The sequence below is a fragment of the Lemur catta genome, chromosome 16, assembly GCF_020740605.2.
Source record: "Lemur catta isolate mLemCat1 chromosome 16, mLemCat1.pri, whole genome shotgun sequence".
In the NCBI taxonomy this organism is placed as follows: Eukaryota; Metazoa; Chordata; class Mammalia; order Primates; family Lemuridae; genus Lemur; species Lemur catta.
The window spans coordinates 23,264,387-23,285,016 of NC_059143.1; the positions used below are offsets into that span (position 1 = coordinate 23,264,387).

Here is a 20,630-nt window from a genome sequence, read left to right on the forward strand (position 1 = left end):
CCTCCCGCCTCGGCCTCCCAGAGTGCTAGGATTACAGGTGTGAGCCACCGTGCCCGGCCAGCACTAAGACTTTTAGGACACCTTCTCTTTGAGGATTCTGATTAGTATTGACATATTATTACCTGGAAATGTAAAACATTTCCTTATATCTTCACTAGTACGTTTTAAAAATTTTTTCATTTTTTTATTTTATGTTTTTTTAGACGTGGAGTCTTGCTATGTTGCCCAGGCTGGCTTTGAACTCCTGGGTTCAAGCAATCCTTCCACTGCAGCCTCCTGAGAGCTAGGACTGTAGGCACACATCACCATGCCTGGTGTTGGTTATTTTTAATTAGTTTTAAAACTAGCTTTTAGCTTGACAAGTGAAAATTAGTATCTTGATCTTGTTTACTGTGCATTGTTTCCTGGTTAGGGTGAATATTTTTAATGTTTTAATTTATGATCTTAATTGGTAATCACTTCTAATGCTACTTTAATGATACTAGCTTCTATTTGAGCATTTTCCTATCAGAAATACTGCGATAAACATTTTATGTGTATTAGCTGTTTTAATTCTCTGAACAACCCAACGAATTGTAAATACTTTTATAGGTGAGGAAACTAATTTTAAAGGGGAAATGTGACTTGTTCAATGCTACATAGTCAGGGAACTCAGATTCTGTGATTTGCTATTTACACTATTACCTTTCAACTTTTGTTAGTATAGATGAGGAAAGTTGTTATGTTTGTATTTATAGGGGATTTGATTAAATGTATACTTGCTTTAGATCCAGATATATACATCTCTGATTTATCTGGGTCTCTTAAAAGCAAAATGATAAATTTAAAGCTGGAAGTATTCTTAAATATTTCTCAAATTATGTTCCATTGCACACTGTTGTGGGAAATTTTCATATTTCCTGATCAAATAAGTTTGGGCAACACTTAAGTTTTTCTTAGGGGAGAAAGAAACCTATTAACTTTATCCTAGGACTTTCCAAATCAGTTTTTGTACTCATATAAATCTTGTGGGACAACAACTTGATGTATATCAGTTTGAGACAAAAGCTGACGTGGTCCATCCTTTCCTTTTGTAAGGGAGGAAATGGAGATTCAGTGTGGTTTAAGTGTATTGCCTAACATCACACAGCTACTAAATGGCGAAGCCAGGATAAGATGCAGTTCGTCCTTTGTACCATGCTTCATCTGGTAATGTTGTATAATGTAAATACTTATTTTTCATATACCATTTTGAAAAGTTGTAAAGTAGACTTGATTGTAGTTTCTTCTATATTCTTATCTAGTCCAGTTATCAGTCTTATTCTCTGAGAAATACATATACATTTCCTAAAATTCTGATTTATGTACATATGAATAGCCTAATTTAGCATTAATACATATCCATAATCACTTGTTGTGTTTAATTATAGATGACAGAAGTAATTTTTTCTGTAATTAATGTATCACAATGTTTGATTTAGTTTCTGTAGAAAATGTTTCCTGACAGCAATGAGAGAAAGTGGAGTACATTGTCCCCTGTGTCGTGGAAATGTGACTAGAAGAGAGAGAGCATGTCCTGAACGGGCCTTAGACCTTGAAGATATCATGAGGAAGTTTTCTGGTAGCTGCAGATGCTGTGCAAAACAGGTAGAGTAAATGTGACATAGCTCTTCCTCAGGTTTCTGCTCCTAAATTCCTGTTTGAATTTTCTTGGTGGGTGCTGTTTTGAAAAGAAAGAAGTTATTTTGATTGGGAATTGAGTAGGAAAGGCCAAAAAAGTTGTGGCTATAGATCTTAGTAGGTCGTAAACTTACTGAGAACCCAGACTGAAAAGTAAAATCTCTGAATTTACCATAATTTTTAACATGGTATTTTCTTTCAGTAATTGCTCATTGATTACTTACTAAATTAACTAAATGAGTAAGCTAGCATTTAGTGCATTTAAACCCCATTCTGTCACAAATTCAACCATTAAATAATTTTTCTGATGGTGACATCATTATTGTGATTTTGCACATAGAAATGTTAATAGTTCAGCCAAATGGATTTATGTAGTCAAGGAACTCTCTAGTTGCTCACTAACATATTTATCTAAGAAATCGCAAAATATTTCATTAATTTTTAAAGAACATGTAGGAAAATCAGGTGTTGGCAAATAGCCAGCATTAATTCTCTAATCCATATTTTATTGTTCTGTTATTTGGAGAAGAGTGAAATGGTGAGGGGATGGTTAGGCTTTGAGTATATATCTGTGTATCTATGAATTTATCACGGATATTTTTTCTAACAGCTAATAAATTCGGTGAGCAAAAGAAGTTGCTATTTCATACATTCACACGAGTCAGATCTGCTTTTCCATCTCTTTGAGGGAGGTGTTTAACTGACAGGGCAATGAAGTGAAGCTGGAAAACACACTTGAGAGATTCTGGCTTTTCTCCTCAGAAACTGAAAAATATTCCAAGTGTTAACCTGGGAACTTAATTTTTTTTTTTTTTTTTGAGACAGAGTCTCACTTTATTGCCTGGGCTAGAGTGCTGTGGTGTCAGCCTAGCTCACAGCAACCTCAAACTCCTGGGCTCAAGCGATCCTACTGCCTCAGCCTCCCGAGTACCTGGGACTACAAGCATGTGTCACCATGCCCGGCTAATTTTTTCTATATGTACTTTTAGTTGTCCAGATAATTTCTTTCTATTTTTTTTAGTAGAGACGGGGTCTCGCTCTTGCTCAGGCTGGTCTTGAACTCCTGAGCTCAGCAATCCACCCACCTCGGCCTCCCAGAGTGCTAGGATTACAGGCATGAGCCACTGTGCCTGGCCGGAACTTAATTTTTTTAAAGCATTTTCTAACTATGCCAGGCTACAGTAGTTAAAGAATAAAGAAATGCCCAATAGCATGAGACAACTTCTCAGTAGTTTTAATTTTTTTGTCTGTTAGTAGTAGTATCTTTTTAAGCATACAATTATTTCTTAGTATTTTTTACAGTGAGTTTATGGACAGATGAACTCTTCTCTATGGCCTCTGCATCTAATGGACATATTTTTAGCTCCTACTTAAAGATTAAGTCATTTTCCTTTTTTAAAAAAACCTCTTAATATTATCTATTTTTATCTTTTTTTTCCTCTTATTGACAGTATCTCAAATCTTGTGAGTTCTATTTTAAATTAAAAATCACATTTTAATCAATAATTCACAGATTAAATTCTATCGCATGAGACATCATTACAAATCTTGTAAGAAGTATCAGGATGAATATGGCGTTTCTTCTATCATTCCAAACTTTCAGATCTCTCAAGATTCAGTAGGGAACAGGTAAGCATATTTATTCCTAAAAGTAGAATTTTTATAATTGAAATGGAAATTATTTTGGGAACTATATGATAAGGTATTTTTGGAGGTGTTGGTATGCGTGTATGTTTAAAGTAAATTGCCAAATATCAGAACTACAGCATTTCCCTTCAAAATTTATATGACACACATAAGATTACATCTGGGAGATCAACTTCATGATACAGTTAAGTTTATGTTATTTAGAATCATTCTAAGAATCTGCATTTCTTTGAGTAAGAAATAGACTTGAAGGCTGTTTTCTCTTACTGATTTTGAAACTGAGATGATTTGAAAACTAGAGAAAATCCCTTCCTTTCCTATCTGAGGAATAGACTTAGAGTTGTTTGGAAACTTTATTCTGGTAATAAAATGTCATGTAAAAATGATAGTTGGTACAATTACATTTTTCTATTTTAGTCTCAATTTAAAAAAGATTTTTGGCTTGATTTGTATCTTATTGTCTCAGATTTATGTATTAAGTATTTTGTGAAATGTATTTTACACAGAAGAATGGCCTAGCATGTACATGTGTGGTTTAAAAAATAGTTAAAATTAAAGTATATATATAAAAAATAGTTACCCACTTAACCCAGGTCAAGAAATAGAACATTTTTCAGAACCTTAGAATCTTCCTGTGAGCCCCTGCCCATTTTGAACCCCATACTCCTAGAGGTAACCACTGTCCTCTTATTTGGATTATTCATTTCTTTGGGTTCCTTTATATATTATCACCCATGCATATATCCCTACAATGCATTGTTTAATTTTGAAAAACTCAGTAGTAAGCACTCATGTGTAAAGAAAGGCAATATTGCCACCCTTATGGAAAGGTTCCCAGGAGACAATATGTTAAGCAGAATCTCTAAGATTTTATTTTATTTATTTATTTATTTATTTTTGAGACAGAGTCCTACTACTCTGTTCCCAGGCTAGAGTGCCATGGCATCAGCCTAGCTCACAGCAACCTCAAACTCCTGGGCTCAAGCAATCCTCCTGCCTCAGCCTCTGAAGTAGCTGGGACTACAGGAATGTGCTACCATGCCCGGCTCATTTTTTCTATGTATTTTTAGTTGTCCGACTAATTTCTTTCTATTTTTTAGTAGAGAAGGGGTCTCACTCTTGCTCAGGCTGGTCTCGAACTCCTGTGCTCAAGCAATCCCCCCGCCTTAGCTTCCCAGAGTGCTAGGATTACAGGCGTGAGCCACCAACGCGCCTGGTCTCTTAAGATTTTATGTTAGTAGCTTTTCATCTCACATGTTGCTAATTTTTAGTAATTTAATCACCCTTAAACACTCTGTATTCATCATACTGCATTAAGCTTCTTCCCTACTCTTCAGTTGAAACTGTTTTGGAAAAGGTCTTTAGTAATTTACTGATTGCCTTGTCTGCAAAATTCTTTTAGTTCTCATTTTACTGGACTTCTTAGTGTCATTGGATGAAATCTGTTACTCTCATTTTGTAGTTTTTTAAAATCCTCCTAAGATTCCTCATCCCTGTACTTTCGTTATTATTTTACTTCTGTATTTATAATATATGTGTATATATATATACATATACATATATATATATGTGTGTCTGTATATATATATTGCAACAGAGTCTTGCTCTGACTCCCTGGCTAGAGTGCAGTGATATCATCATAGCTCACTGCAGCTTCCAACTCCTGAGCTCAAGCCATTCTGCTGCCTCTGCCTCTTAAATAGCTGGGACTACAGGCGTGTACCACTGCCTGGCTAATTTTTCTGTTTTTTGGTAGAGATGGCATCTCACTCTTGCTCAAGCAATCCTCCTGCCTCAGCCTCCCATAGTGCTAGGATTTCAGGTGTGAGCCACCACAATCGGCCCTTCCTCCCTCTTACTCCTTGGATCCTCTCAGTCATAGACACTTGATTCCTAATAGCAGTATTCCTCATCTGTGCTTTTCTTTTATCTTGTCATTTCCCTAGCTCACCCTCATCATCTCTCACTTGAACTATTACAATAGTCTTTTAGTTGGTAGTTCTCCTCTAATCTATCCTATATACTGTTGCTAAAGTAGTATTTCAGAACTGGAGTTCTGATCTCTTTCTCCCTGTCCTTTTACCTTCTTCCTTGTACCCTGTCAGTGACTTCCTATGGCCCCGTAGCAGTGTTTCCCATCCTGCATTCCATTGGCCAGATAAGGGCTCTGTGAACACCCTAAACTTAATTTTTTGGTATATGTGCAGTTTTAGGGGAGGAGAGTGTCAAGATCTTCAAAGGGTTCCATGATCTTAAATCCAACAACTAGTTTATTAGACAAAATTCCTTTCTGATCAGACCGTTTCCTTCCTTTTTAGCTTTTCACTTTCTTGTCTATCATTGCATCTTATGCTTTAGCCATTTTGAATTACTGTACATATCCTTGCTGTCCTTGAGAAGCAGTGCAACTTAATGGTTAAAAACGAAGACTTAGAACCAGAGTGCTGGGTTCAGATGCCATCTCTGTCAGTTACTAATTGTATGACTTTGGCAGGAAGCTGTGCCTCAGTTTTCTCATCTGTGTAAGTAATGATGTGGAAGATGATGATAATTTAGCACCTTATTGGGTTGGGAGTTAATAAATGAGCTAAAACAGATAAAGAAAATTGAATAGTACCTTGCTTGATAGATGTTAGTTCTTAATCATCGTCACTTTCACTCTCTCACCTAGACACTTAACAATAGTACTCCTTTCCTCATCACCCCAATTCATACTTTGTCTGCTGGTGGACTTTTTCTTCTCTTTAAAGACTTAGATCAAGTGTTAGCTATTCTAAAATCTTTCTGACCTCGAGATTTCTTCCTCTTAGTAGAACTGTTCTTTGTGCTTCTGTTAGACCCACTAAGCTTTATTATGTTTGTTGGCTTGTCTCCTTACCTAGAATGAGCTTTTTCATCTTTTTATTTCTACATCCTATGCAAAGTTCTAATTGCAATGAAAGAATTGAATTTGTTTGTGAATTTTTAGACAGAAAGGAATTTGGCAAAGGAAGGAAAAGAAGGTTTTTTTTAAAAAATGGTAAGAAATATAAGATACTGGCCAGGGTTCAGTGGCTCACACCTGTAATCCTAGCACTCTGGGAGGCCGAGGCAGGCGGATTATTTGAGCTCGGGAGTTCAAGACCAGCCTGAGCAAGAGCGAGACCCCATCTCTACTAAAAATAGAAAGAAATTATATGGACAGCTAAAAATATATATAGAAAAATTAGCCAGGTATGGTGGCACATGCCTATAGTCCCAGCTACTTGGGAGGCTGAGGCAGGAGGATTGCTTGAGCCCAGGAGTTTCAGGTTGCTGTGAGCTAGGCTGACGCCACGGCACTCTAGCCTGGGGAACAGAGCAAGACTCTGTCTCAAAAAAAAAAAAAAGAAAAAAAAAAAAAGATATTATGCCAAAGTATAGTCTCAGGGTCTTGGCAGGAAACAGATGGTGTGCTCTAATTAGGTAGTTTGAAAAGAATTTAGTAAAGGAACTTTCTTCGAAGAGTAGTATATTGGGTATACTATATGAACAGGGTATAGGAAGCCACAAGGAATAACAATGTACTCTGGGTCTACTGAAAGCAGGGGATGGGAGGAAGTAGATACCAGAACCTGGAGAAAGAAAGTTATATGGAAAGGGCAGTCAGAATGGGACACAGCTAGTCAAGACAGTTTTGCAGGACACCATTTGGGAAATAAGTATCTTGACCCTCCTCTTGTTTCCCCCTCCAAAGCTTAATCACCTCAGAAATAGCAGGGGAACCTGTTGATTCAAGTTAGTCTCCCAGTGAACAGAGTATGATCAAAGTGGAGACAGGATCTGGAGAGGCAAGATATCTAGCACATAAAGATTTTAGTTAGTAGCCAAATATGTTGTAATACACTGTTTCATAGCTTCTAAGTAGCTAGTAGGAAGAACAAAACAGTCCGGTAACAATTAACAGTCTCTAATATTATAAACAAAATAGTTCCTGGTGAGAAACATAGCTATTCCTGATACTACAAGAAATGATACTGAAGAGTGATTTTTGCCTGTAGGTCCTCAAGAGAAGAAACAAATACAGTAAACATCATTTTCTCTGTGATAAATATAAAACAAGTTACATAGGGCTGTACTTAAATACCTTCAGTGTAGACTGTCAATGCCTTATTGCAATTTATGTAAAGCTTTTCTTTCAGGGATTTTTCTCTGATACTCTGGCTTAATCTAGGTTGTGGTAGAATGGACAGGATCTATACTTTCAGACAGTTCTCTGTAAAGATTATTTCTAGTAGCTAAGCTTTTTTATTTTTTTTCATGCAACACTGTTTTGAAGACATTTAACTAAGCTTTTGATAAACATTTCAGTTTAGAAAATTTAAAGTTCTATTCTCTGTCACGTAACTGGAGAGCAGATACAATCTATATTGCTAATTAAGAGCAGGTTTATATAGTTAGATGAGCAGTGTTTAGTGCCATCTCGTGAAAAATCATTGGTTTAATAGACAATTGTGACCCTACCTCTGTAGCAAAGTAGACCAAGGGACCACTGCAGAGTAGAGCTTGTGTTTTCTTAGAATATGTTTCACAATATTCTCTCATAAGTACAAACGGAGGATTCAAACTATGGCTTGACTAGAGCATGGCTATGGATATTCTTAAAGCAGTATTTACATGTACCTAAATGAGTAGTTAAAAAAATTTGCAAAGTAGGCCAGGCTTGGTGACTCATGCCTCTAATCCTAGTACTTTGGGAGGCGAGTAGGGAGGATCGCTTGAGGCTAGGAGTTGGAGACCAGCCTGAGCAACATAGTGAGACCTCATCCCTACCAAAAAGCTTTTAAAACTTAGCCAGGGTGGTGGTGTGTACCTGTAATCCCTAGCTATTCAGAAGGCTTGAGCCGGGGAGTTTAAGGTTGTAGTAATCTATGATGACACCACTCCACTCCAACCCAGGCAACAGAGTGAGACCCTGTCTCAAAAAAAAAAAAAAAAAGAGTAAAATAATCTGTAGATCATTTCATTAATTCTATGTACATTTATTGTACCTTCTGTAATGTTGAGCACACTCTACTTGTTATTGAATATACAGGGATAGACAAAATAGACATAATCCCTTTTTCCATATATCTAACCATTAGCAGTATAATTTTCAGTTGAGCCATCCAATATAAACTGGTAGCACTATTTTCATTCAGATTATTCGGGGTAGAAGTATAAATTTTGGAGGGTATTTAGCAAACTTATTGCATTGGTATGAAGTAGTTTCTCATAATAATTAGAGATAGCAGTGCTAGTTGTTTTACTAAGGCTATTTCTATTTCATAATAATAAAATTCTGCTTCTGACATAAGACTGTGTATCTTTTTGTTTTCTTTAGCTACTAGAGGAGCGGAGGGAGGATGCATGTAATCATTAAGATACCAGAACACATTTCTGTTTTATCTTCCTTGGGAATTATTTGGTCTGTTTGCGGGTTGTTCCTACTAATCTTGACTCTTTGTAAACATTAATAATGGGATATCAGTAGACTCATACAGCTTAGTTCAGATACAGCTCTTCACAAACACAAAAAAATGAAAGTGACAAGCATTCTTTTGTTGTTCCTAACAGATTTCTCTCCAAGTTGTTAAACATTTTAAGTGGCTAAATAACTGCTAAGGAATCTGGTACAAGTATAAAGTAAAATTTTTTTTTTTTTTTTTTTTTAGTTTATAGTTATTTTTAATATATTCTGGATAATAAGTCTTTGTTACCTGCATTGCAGATATCTTTGCTCAGTCTTTGGCTCATTGGTTATGGTGTCTCTTGACATATAAAAGTGTTATATATTGTATTTACACGTATGTATATAAATGTTTTCTTTATGGTTCTTTTTGTGTTATCTTTGAGAAATATTTTTCTTTACCAGCGTTATAAAAGATATTTTCTTACTAAACATTTAAAACCTGTGTTTTTCACATTTATTTGGGATGTGTAATGTGAGTTAGGAAAATTTTTCCCCATGTGATTAACGATTTGTCCTGGTACTACTCATTGAGGGGTCCATTCTTTCCCCATTGATTTATCATGTTGCTTCTGTCTTGTATACCTCTGCATTCTGTTCTTTGGTCCATTGTTTATTCCTTTAGAAATATGGTCTACCTTTCCCATTTTAAAAAAGTATATTAAAAGTTCATTTAGAGCATGTGTAAATGTTCTATTATCTCTTTTCTTATTAAAACCTTATAGTTTATAGTTATAAAAATGAAGATTTTTTTTCATGTTTTATAACCTTAATTGGTTATCACTAGTAAGTGGAAATATTATGAATTGGTTTTTATGTTATGCAAATTGACGAAGGGGTTGAAAAAAGAATAGAAAAAAAAGAAAAAAGATTTTTATGTTAATCTTGTTTTCAGCAACTTTGGTGTTGTAATAGTTCTAATCTAATAGTTCAGATAATCTTGTGGGTTCTTTTAGATTTATTATATAGAAAATTATTTTATTTTTGCACGCAATAGGGTCTCCATCCAATATTAAATAGCAGGCATTTTTTTCTTCTTCCTCATTTTAGTGGGAATACATCTAAAATTTTACTATTAAGTATGATGTTTCCTGTAGTTTTTTTAGCATAGATATTCTTTTTAAAATTTTTTTAAAATTTTTTAATTTTTATTTATTCTTTTCCCTCTGAAGGAAAGCATATTCTTAGAGTCTTATAGTTTACATATTACAGATATATATATAGAGAGAGACATCTGTTCCATGATGATATTACCCTGAATTTAAGATTTCCTCATTAAATAGTTGTATTCAAATCAGAATCATTTATGGAATTTTAAATATATATATACATCTGGCTTGATTCCCAGATATTCTGATGTCTAGAGTCTTTAGGCATTTGTATTTTTCAAAAGCATTGTGAGTGATTAGAGGTATTTTTTGTTTTCCATTATGGAGGTTGAATTTTTATTGTTTTTTTTTTAAAAAAATAGATAATATGGTGTCAGTAATTATGTACATTTTATAATATGCAAAATTTAAGTGAGATAAAGATGAAAAATATAACAAAAGTAAGTTTTGCTTTATTCAAATTATTTTTTGCTGAAAACGATATTGTTGACTACTTTTTAAAACTTTTTTTATGCTTTTTTTCTTTTTAAAAAACAATTTAATAGATTTAGGGGGTACAAGGTGAATTGTTACATGTATATATTATATAGTGATAGCATCTGGGATTTTGATGTACCCATTATCTGAGTATTGTGCATTGTACCCCATTGGTAATTGTTCATTCCTCACCCTCTCCCATCCTCTCATGTTTTTAAATTAAAAAAAAAAAAACAAACGTTCGTTTAACACTTGACACAGTAACTCGGAGATTTGGATCTAAGTTCACTTTATTTTTGATGCTTGGTTTTGATGACTGTCATGGCTGGAAAAGATAATTATTACACAAAAAATGTAGATCCAAATGGAAGAAGTATGCCATAGATTGAGATTACTAAATTTTTCAGTCCTGTTCACTAATATCAAAAGGGCTTTTGTTGAAATTTTCATCATCCCTGATGGTGTTATAGTTCTTACAAGCCAACCAAAAGTTGTACAGTGTTATTAAAGGATACATTCAAAACCCAGCGACTGTATTTATTTGGAAGATTTTTAAACTGTTTAGAAAAATCTGCTATCAAGTTTAATGTCTAGATAATGAGATTTAAAAAAAATAGGTGACATATGCTGTTTTGGGTAACAAAATCATATAATATCCCCTTAATAAATGTCCTCTCCAATGTTTGAGTTCATTTTAAAACACAATTTTTTAGTCTCCATGTCGTGAAAATGCCACCTTTACCTGAACGGACAGATGAATATCTACTATAAAGATGCAAAATAGTGGTTTAATAGTCTTCTATTTGGGTTATGTATCTAAACAGCAGAGTTTGGTTGCTTGCCCGTGCATGGACTATATGTGGACAGATAACATTGTTATCTTCACGGAAGGGAACTGTCATTGGAAAGACACCTTTTCACTGAGTGCACATTGTTGTATATACCCTTATTATGAAAATAAAGAAGAAAGTTAAAAAGAAAAGACCATCTGATATACTACTGCTTGTATTTTTTAAGAGACAAGGTTTCGCTCTGTTGCCCAGGCTGGAATGTAGTGGCGTCATCACAGCTCACTGCAGCCTTGAACTCTTGGGCTCAAGCGATACTCCCATCTTGGCTTCCCAAAGTGCTGGGATTACAGGTGTGAGCCACTATGCCTGGCCTGCTTGTTTTTGATTAAAAATAAAAATGAATAACCAGTTTAAGTTCAACAAGTCTTTTGGCTCCAGCCTTGAGATATAGAGCAAACCTCTGTGTGGGACAATTTTTTTGGCCACTACCCATTTTATTACTATTTTAAGATTTCTACTATTAAAGGATCTTGCTTTTTATAAAATTGGCCAGATTAATAAAATTCTGCAGCACACGAGTGTTGATCCATGCGTGGAATGTGTGTACTCTTTCCACAGGATTCTTCTAATATTCCTTTGACACATGATTCTGGCATAAGGTACAAGTGAAGATATCAAGTTCTATATATTAAATGTTAGTGAAGCCTAGTTTATTTCCTTTTGGGTGGTAGGATATAAACATAATGAATGTTCAAATACTTCCTTGAACTCTCTGGGCTTGGTGGTTCACTATTATAGTCCTAACACTTGGGAGGCTGAGGTCGGAGGATTACTTGAGGCTAGGAGTTTGAGGGCAGCCTGAGCAATATAGCAAGACCCTGTCTCTATAAGAAATACAAAAATCAGCCAGGCATAGTAGCAGATTAGTCCCTCCTGTTTGGAAGGCTGAGGTGGGAGGATCACTTGAGCCTGGGAGTTTGAGTTTGCAGTGAGCTATGATGATGCCACTGCACTCTAGCTGAGGTAACAGAATGAGACCCTATGTCAAAAAAACAAATGGAAAAAAAACCCAAATATTTTGTGGAAACTGCTCTACTTTGGAGGCCATAACCTTAAACTATATCCTACTTATAAGTCAGAAAGTTCACAGAAGCCAATCCCAGTGGCTCCCGCCTATAATCCTAGCATTCTGGGAGGCTGAGGCAGGAGGATGGCTTGAGCCCAATCATTTGAGGTTACAGTGAGCTATGACGTTGCCACTGTACTCTAGGCTTGGGCAAGAGAGTGAGACTCTGTCTCAAACAAAGAAAAGTTTACAGAACCTTGAGTCTACTCCAGCGTTTAAAATTACTAGTCTAGGGTAGAGGTGGAACGATAGGATTTAACATAATTCTTTAAAATTCTCTTTGCGTTTATAACTGCATAAATTTTAGAGGATGTGAATAAGAACTTAATAAACAGAGTTAGTTGATTTGGAAAGTAATTAATGCCATAATTATTTTATAGTTTAGAATTATTTGAAGTGCAGACTTTTAAAACAAGTTCAGACTAATCTTTTTCATTAATGGTTTAAGTTAATGTGCTTTATTACTTTTGGGGTATTAACTTTTTTCCCCTCTGTGCTTCTTAAGTAATAGAAGTGAAACATCCACATCTGATAACACAGAAAGTTACCAAGAGAATACAAGGTAAGCTTTTGAATAATTCTGCTACATTAGTAAATAATCATCACTTTATCAAGTAATATTTTTAAATTAAACTTTTAAAAATTCTGTTAAATCACCAGGCATAGTGCTAGAAGTTAGCAGTTTAGAAATGGCAATGCAGTTGCTGTTTTTGTGAATCAGATTAGAAAGGTTTACTTGTGGTCAGGTTTCTCCCGTGTGTAATTCTGGTAGAGTTGTCAATGTTGAAATGTCCCTTGCTGACATTCAGAAGTATTAAAACCCAGTGATTCATGATCCTCGAATGTTTTAAAGTGTTTCATTCTGGTGATCATTGGTTGTTTTTTTTTTGTTTGTTTTTACTGCAAATTTTGGGTATATTAGATTCCTAGTGCCTGGGATAAATTAAAAATACAATACTGATAGAACTCTTAAAAGTTTTAAGTTCCTAGATATGGGGCTTCCAAATTGTGGGACAGTACAGGATATTTAAAAATTTCAAAGGACACACATGATAGCTATTGGCATCACACAAATGACTATAATTAAGTTTTTACCTAATTGCTTATTAAATGGAACCAGCTAGGTTTTTGTTTTGGCCCTAGAGGCACCCTGAAAAAATTAACTGGGAACACTAAGAGTACTGTAAACTGAGATTGTTTGGGAACCTTTGTTCTAGATTATTTGTTGAAAACATTTTCAAAATGAGAGAGCCTTTGAATAGTTTGATAATTATAACTTTAAAAAAAACTTATAGTGGTGATTGGTCGTTATGATTTTGAATTAAGTATGCTTCATTTAAAATTGTTTTATAGTTCTGGGCATCCCACGTTTAAGTGTCCCCTGTGTCAAGAATCAAATTTTACCAGGCAGCGTTTACTGGATCACTGTAACAGTAATCACCTATTTCAGATAGTTCCTGTGGTAAGTAATTGTTTTTAAGACAGTCTTCTGCTTAGATTAAAGCATGCTGTACCTCTTATTTTACCTCATGTATATGAGGGCAGGTGGTTGATTTAAATTTGGATGGGGAATTATTAATAAGGTAGATTTTTGTCAACAAATGATTGATGACTATGAAGCAAATTGAGATATTTAAGATACTAGTAACCCATTATAAAAAAGGAAATACTTATTTTGAGGTAATGTAGGAGAAGAGTGAAGTAATGAATGATGAACCAGGGGACTCATTCCTGAACAGTAGCAGAATCTGACTGTACTGGGGCCTCTTGGTTTTTGCTCCATAGTATGCAGACAAATGGATCCAGTCAGGTGGATCTGCTGCAGGTGAAAATACCTATAAGTAAGAGTAAAGTCATTTTTTTTTATTGTACCTTGCAGAATCTAGTATATGAATGCATAAAGCAAGAAAGGAATCATACTTTTCTTTTTGATGCATACATTTTTTTAATGACATTTTTGAGGGTGTCTGAGAACGTGGTGAGATCTTTTTGATGAATGAGGGAGATACAGCTGAGTGCAGGGTTCCAGTGTTGTGAAGATGGTCCTAGAACTGCTCATTTTGAACATGAGTTTCACAGATAAGCGGTTTCAACTATGGATGGAACAGAAGAAACCGACCTGGGAGAGATAACATCCCTTTCAACCAAACATTTTGATACATTTTGTCTTCAGAAATAAGAATAGAAGGAAATGTTACCAATAAGAATTGTAGTTATTTCTAAGCTGTTTTAATGAATATACTAGAAAAAATTGTGAAAGAATATGACCCAGTAGCTACTGGGGATGACCTTAAACTCTCACATACTACCTAAGAAGACACACCAACTACTTCGCTCATTAGAAGAGGGTCGGTTATAGCTAAATAAACAAATATAGTACAAAAGATTTCTCTAGGAAATCTCATATTTAGGAGATTTTACTTAGTTTTATATTGGATTACCATTTTTTAGTTTCTGCATAATGTTCAATATATCATAAACTTTTGCTAGAGTTCAATTATTAAAGTTTCTTTTGTATCATTTCAATATGTCATCCATTCACTTTTTAAGATATGCTTTTTTTTTTTGAGACAGTGTTGCTCTGTTGCCAGGGCTAGAGTGCCCGTGGCATCAGCCTTGCTCACAGCAACCTCAAACTCCTGGGCTCAAGCAATCATCCTGCCTCAGCCTTCCAAGTAGCTGGAACTATAGGCATGTGCCATGGGGCCCGCCTAATTTTTCTATTTTTTAGTAGCGATGGGGTCTCACTCTTGCTCAGGCTGGTCTCAAACTCCTGAGCTCAAGCAATCCTCCCACCTCACCTCAGCCTCCCAGAGTGCTGGGATTACAGGTGTGAGCCACAGCACCCGGCCCTAAGATGACTTTAATTAAAACTTTAAGGATATGATTTAAAGTGAATTTTGTAATTTATTTCATTTTCATTTTACTTATAAATGAAATTAAGCTAATAATTATGTCATAGTTATTTTGTAGATCAAGTGAGATTATATATTGGGAATGTGGTAGGCAGTGGTAATTATTACAACTGATAGTAAAAGCTGGATATGGTGTTTTCTGTTACAGTTGTGTAATTGGAGATTTAAATAATAGAATGTCTAAGATTTTTATTATATTGTGTTAGATTAGTGTCATTTAGCTAAGGCAATTTAGTTGGGAAATGATCTAGTCATGGAACTTGGCCTTTAGAAATGCTTTTCATATAGATTTCGGTAACATAAGCCCGTGTTATTTTAATACTCAATTATATAGCATATGATTGTTTTCATTTTTTAAATTTAAATCAATCTTTCTTATAGACATGTCCTATTTGTGTGTCTCTTCCTTGGGGAGATCCTAGCCAGATTACTAGAAATTTTGTTAGTCATCTAAATCAAAGACATCGGTTTGATTATGGAGAATTTGTGGTAAGTGAATTTTTCAAGATTAAGAAAGTAGTGTTTAAATATTCACATTAGGTTAACTTTTCAATCTAGACTTGGGTTTTGAGGCAAGTTGTATCATACTGGATGGATATGAAGCAAATCTTTGGTTTTTAATAATAATATTGGTGACCTTTGGTTTGTAGAAGTGGGTACAAATTGAATTTACTTTCTACCTGCTGTACTAGAGAAATAATTAATAGAGAAAGACCAAACCCCCAGATTCACAAAATGATGATTTATATGAAAACTGTCTAGATTTAAGGGAAAATTGTACCTACAAGAGAAGTGGAACTGGTACAACATATGAAGGAGGGTGTATTTCTCATGTATTGTAAGTTGCTTGTTAAACCCAGTATAATAAATTTCTCACATCTAGTGTGTGAGAGACATTATTTTTTAAAATGAGAGAACTTGATTATCAGGCAAAGCCAGGTTGAGTTGTTTAACAGGGTGAGTGAGGGAAGTTATATAATGTAAAAATGAATCCCCAAAGCAAAGTGTGGGGTTAATGTCTACTTCCCAAATGTGTTGTGATAATTTGTTCTAAAATTAGTGATAACTTCTGTTTTATTCATTGTGAAATTACATTTTATTCAACTTCAGTATAATTAAAACCTTAAGATTAATCCTGACAAAGAATGGCTATTTGTTTTTCAATTTAGATAAGCACAGGTGCGTGAAATTCTCACAATGGCATGAACAAAATCTTTGCCCTCTCATGTTGAAATTTTTCTCTGTTATCCAATGTTGAAGTTATATCATTCTTGATAAATATTTTTTTAATTTTGTGAAATTTGCATTTTTTAGTCTCCTATTTCGAGAGATAATTCAAATCCATGTAAAATTCACGTGTACTCTATTGTTTATTTTGTGAAGTAATTATAGATTCTCATTGTAAGAAAGGTTACTATGTCTGGAAAACTGTATTTGGAAATACAAAAATATATTTTGTGGCCCACTTTGGATCTAATTGTCAGATTGTTTTGTCATAGAAAAATATGTAGTTTTAACTATTTGAGATTGTCAAAGAGAAGCCTTGATATATTTTAAAGCAGACTCATAGGACATAAAATTGATAGCAATAGAAGTTTTAAAGTTAAGGAGTAGTTTTAATAACTAAGATTGAGTGGGCTATAGTTTTGAGCTTCATGTTATGATTATGAAGCCATTATTCTCAACTCATAATTCAATAAATACTTATTTTCTTTTTTATTATATATTGAAATACTTTTTATCCACATATGTGTTTATTTTGTTAATTTGTAGTCTGTTTATAATGCTTGGCTTCTGGATAATGGTTCTTGCCCCAGCCCCTGCACAAAATATTTAAAATTCATTCAAGACCATTACTGCTCGTAATTTTTACCTTATACACAATGGATTATGAATACCTTTAGGTCAGGGATTGGGATTTATGGATTTTATAATCCTTTGACCTAGCACAACTAGCAAGGATTTAATAAATATTTGTTAAATAAATGAACAAATGGTGTTTATGTTATTAAAATACCTGGAACAAATACCCTTGCCCAAATGAGAATTAAGTTTGCCATCTAACTTGCCTTTCCAAGGCTTATGTAAATCTATGTTCTCAAAATTGGTTGACTTACTTTCTTTAAAATTAGTTTACTTTCAGACATTTGGCATTCTTTTCTAGAGATGACATAAAATGTATCACTTATGATTGTGTGTTACAATTAACTTCACTTTTTTTTTTTTAAATTTAAAGAGATGAGGTCTTGTTGTGTTGCCCAGGTGTCCAGGTGGGCCTCAAATCCTAGGCTTTAAGTGATCCTTCTTCCTTAGCCTCCTGAGTAGCTGGGACCACAGGCTCATACCACCACACCTTGCTTTACAGTTGATAGCACTTTCGATTAATGACTTATCATTAGGCACTAAAACTCAAATTTCATTCTCTGCTTATCCTCTCTATTAGTTATTCCTAAATAATTACACGTGAACTTAATTTTTTATTAAAGTTCAGGTATTTAAATCTTTTATTTTATTTTTTGAGATGGGGGGTCTCGCTGAGTTGCCCAAGCTGGTCTTGAGCTCCTGGGCTCAAGTGATCCTCCTGCCTCAGCCTTCCAAGTAGCTGGGATTATAGGCTTGCACCACCACCCTGGCTAAATCTTGTATTTTAAAGGATACTATATGTTTTATATAAACTGTCTTGAGTGTATATAATGTGTATCAAGAAATGTAAATGTATCGGGCAAAGTACTGAGTAGTTGAGTTATATTTTTCCTGTTGACATGTTAATGTTATTGTTTTTAGAATCTTCAACTAGATGAGGAAACCCAATATCAAACTGCTGTTGAAGAATCTTTTCAAGTAAACATCTGAAGGCTGTATACATCTCTGCATCTTTGTACCTGCAAGTGCCATCTTTAAGGGGAAAACTACATGAAGTCACTGTTTCAATAACTTGATGTGTATATTAATAAAAGTGATTCAGTCTATTATTTTAGTTTTTTGATTGAAAAATAAAGGTAGGCCATCTAAAAACTTCATCCTCTTGATAAGTTAAAAAATGAAAGTTATGACATTAGCTTTGAAAGCAAAAAAAGATTATATTTCACTAATGTAATGGTGAAAAGGGAATCCCTGTTGTACCTTTTCTTTTTTTATATTACATATTCTTGAGTTTTTCATTATGTTGCTTTTGAAATTTGGTACATTTCCTCCCATTTACTTTATTGTACACAGATAACACACAGTAGCAAATTCTGAAAGATGTGATTGATGTAAACCTAACAAATCTGAGCCAGTTGTCAGAGTCACAAAATAGAAACTTGAAGTACTAAATGGAACAATCCAAAGGAAATTTTTAAAATACAGATTCTAGCTGAAGAATTCAACTATAAGAAAATTGTATTTATATAACGTTTAATATTTTTGAAGACTAGTGAGATTTCTGTAATAATTTTAACTCGTTACAAAGTTAAAGCTCATTGTAAAGATACTTTCTGTCTGCTAGTAGAAGGAAATACCAAGAGAAAAAATTTATTTCTTTGATGGGCAGTTGGTGATTTCTGTCTTGTTTTACTAATTTGTAAACTTGGACTATGCTAAGCTGAATAACAGCTTAACCTCAGAATTTTCAGTAGCCAGTATTTCTGATTAGCTGAGATGAAACTTGTATTAGGAACTTTCAGTTGGTGATACTATATTCTACAGATATATTTAAATGAGAAGTTTAGTTCATCTCAGTTTAGAAATTCATTCAAAGCTAAAGATATATACACATATGTGTACAGTTTGTCAGGTTATATACAGAATTTCTATTAAGGATTTTAAAAGTAGACAAGTAATAGATTGAAGTGTTCATCTGTTTTGATTAAAATTTTGTATATCAAAATGTTTAAAAAGTGAGAGTCACATGCTAACTGATCTAGTTGGCTGCTATTACACCTTAAAAATTGAGTTTACACAGACACACAATTACCTATTTATATGGTGCTCATTTGTTATTCTCAAAGACAATGCGTGACTATGAAGTAGTGAGACAGATTCTACCAGCCACCCTGTTTTGCTACTTTTTAGTCAAACATGGGTTTGTTCTTAGTATTCATTAATAAGAATCATAAAGCATTTTTTAGAAGGCTTAAATCAGAATAAAGGATGAAGAGTGGGTTAGCTGACATTCCTTACTAATATACATTGTTTATGCTTTCTTTAAAATAACTAAAAGAACATAAAAATCTCAGAAGTAGTTTGCTGCTAATATATACATATATTGTCTAAAAAGGTATATTTTGGTTTTGTTAAAACCCTTGTTGACTTTTCTACAGTGGACATTTTTTAAACTTGATTTAATAAAAATATTAATTTTGGAAGTGGAGTTTTGTAAAAGCCTTTTTCAATCAAACAGTAATGACTTTATGTATAGTTGTAACAATCTCAAAAAAAGCCATACATCTTAACATATGCTTTTGTTCTGTCATTTTAAAGAGTGATGTTTACTATGTGCTTGAACATTTTCTCTGCAGTTACATAAGAATATCTGTATAATGAACTCTTTTTAAAGAGACTTTTGACCATAGTTTTTTCTAATTTAAAGCAATAACTTTAGTAATTTCTTTCAAAGTTTAATATGTCCAGTATGTCAAATTAAAACCATTTTGGGACTTGAGAACTTTAAGGGAAAATTGTAGTAGAGATCATCTTGATGAAATTGTATTTTGAAGTTTTGTGGAAATTGAGTTAAATACTAAGTTTTGTGTGTCTCACATATAAGCTTTTTTATAAGGAAAATTATTTGCTTTTATCTGGGAACTCATTATAGAAATGATTGTTTAAAATCTCTCCTTTTGTCAGTCCATTGGTGATAGGGATAGGCTATAGAGATTTAATTTATGGAAATTAAATTTATGGAAAAAAGTTATTTTTAATATTGTAACTAAGTCAGGATAAAGGTTGGAAACTCTGTTGATACTCTGATAACCTAAATTTCACAATACCACTTAGGAAAGCTGTTTCTCAGCAAATTACAGTTTATGTTGTTAAACACAGAGTCTTATTTGAAATGTATTGCTTTATTTTTCAATTAAAAGTGGTTTTCTCCTACTTGTGTGACTAATTAAAATTTTGTCTAGAGGCAAACATTTAACTCTCATAACTCACCCTGAAAGACATATAGGAAATAACCCATTATTTTGCAGTTTAAAAAAGTGGATAGGAGAAAGCTACCACATGCTGATGCTGTATGTTGGATTTAACTTTATAAACCTATTTTGTCCATTTCAAATGTTAATCACCATATAACACTATTTTAGGGAATGTCCATGCAGCAAGATTTTCAAGCCCTGTGAGCAGCCAGGCAGAAAACTAGTTGGTTAATAAACACTTTATATGGAGAAATTACCCTTAAGTAAGATATCAGGGCTATAAGAATGTGTTGCCAAAATACAATGTCATATACCTATCGAG

At 33.9% G+C, this 20,630-nt stretch overlaps 1 protein-coding gene across 3 annotated transcripts in view; it reads left to right on the forward strand.

Annotated features, from left to right (window-relative positions):
- Positions 1 to 20,267, forward strand: part of RNF138 (ring finger protein 138) — a 30,702-nt gene extending 10,435 nt beyond the window's left edge. Inside the window, exons 3-9 of one of the 3 annotated variants that reach the window (XM_045527349.1) lie at positions 1,078 to 1,188; positions 1,461 to 1,626; positions 3,173 to 3,288; positions 12,782 to 12,838; positions 13,630 to 13,738; positions 15,573 to 15,680; positions 17,976 to 20,267. In XM_045527349.1, coding sequence (XP_045383305.1) covers positions 1,078 to 1,188; positions 1,461 to 1,626; positions 3,173 to 3,288; positions 12,782 to 12,838; positions 13,630 to 13,738; positions 15,573 to 15,680; positions 17,976 to 18,044 — 736 coding nt within the window. In that variant the 3' untranslated portion in view covers positions 18,045 to 20,267. The remainder of the gene's footprint in view (positions 1 to 1,077; positions 1,189 to 1,460; positions 1,627 to 3,172; positions 3,289 to 12,781; positions 12,839 to 13,629; positions 13,739 to 15,572; positions 15,681 to 17,975) is intronic. The other 2 variants (XM_045527350.1, XM_045527351.1) reach the window with 2 other exon arrangements.
- Positions 20,268 to 20,630: the final 363 nt, after the last annotated feature.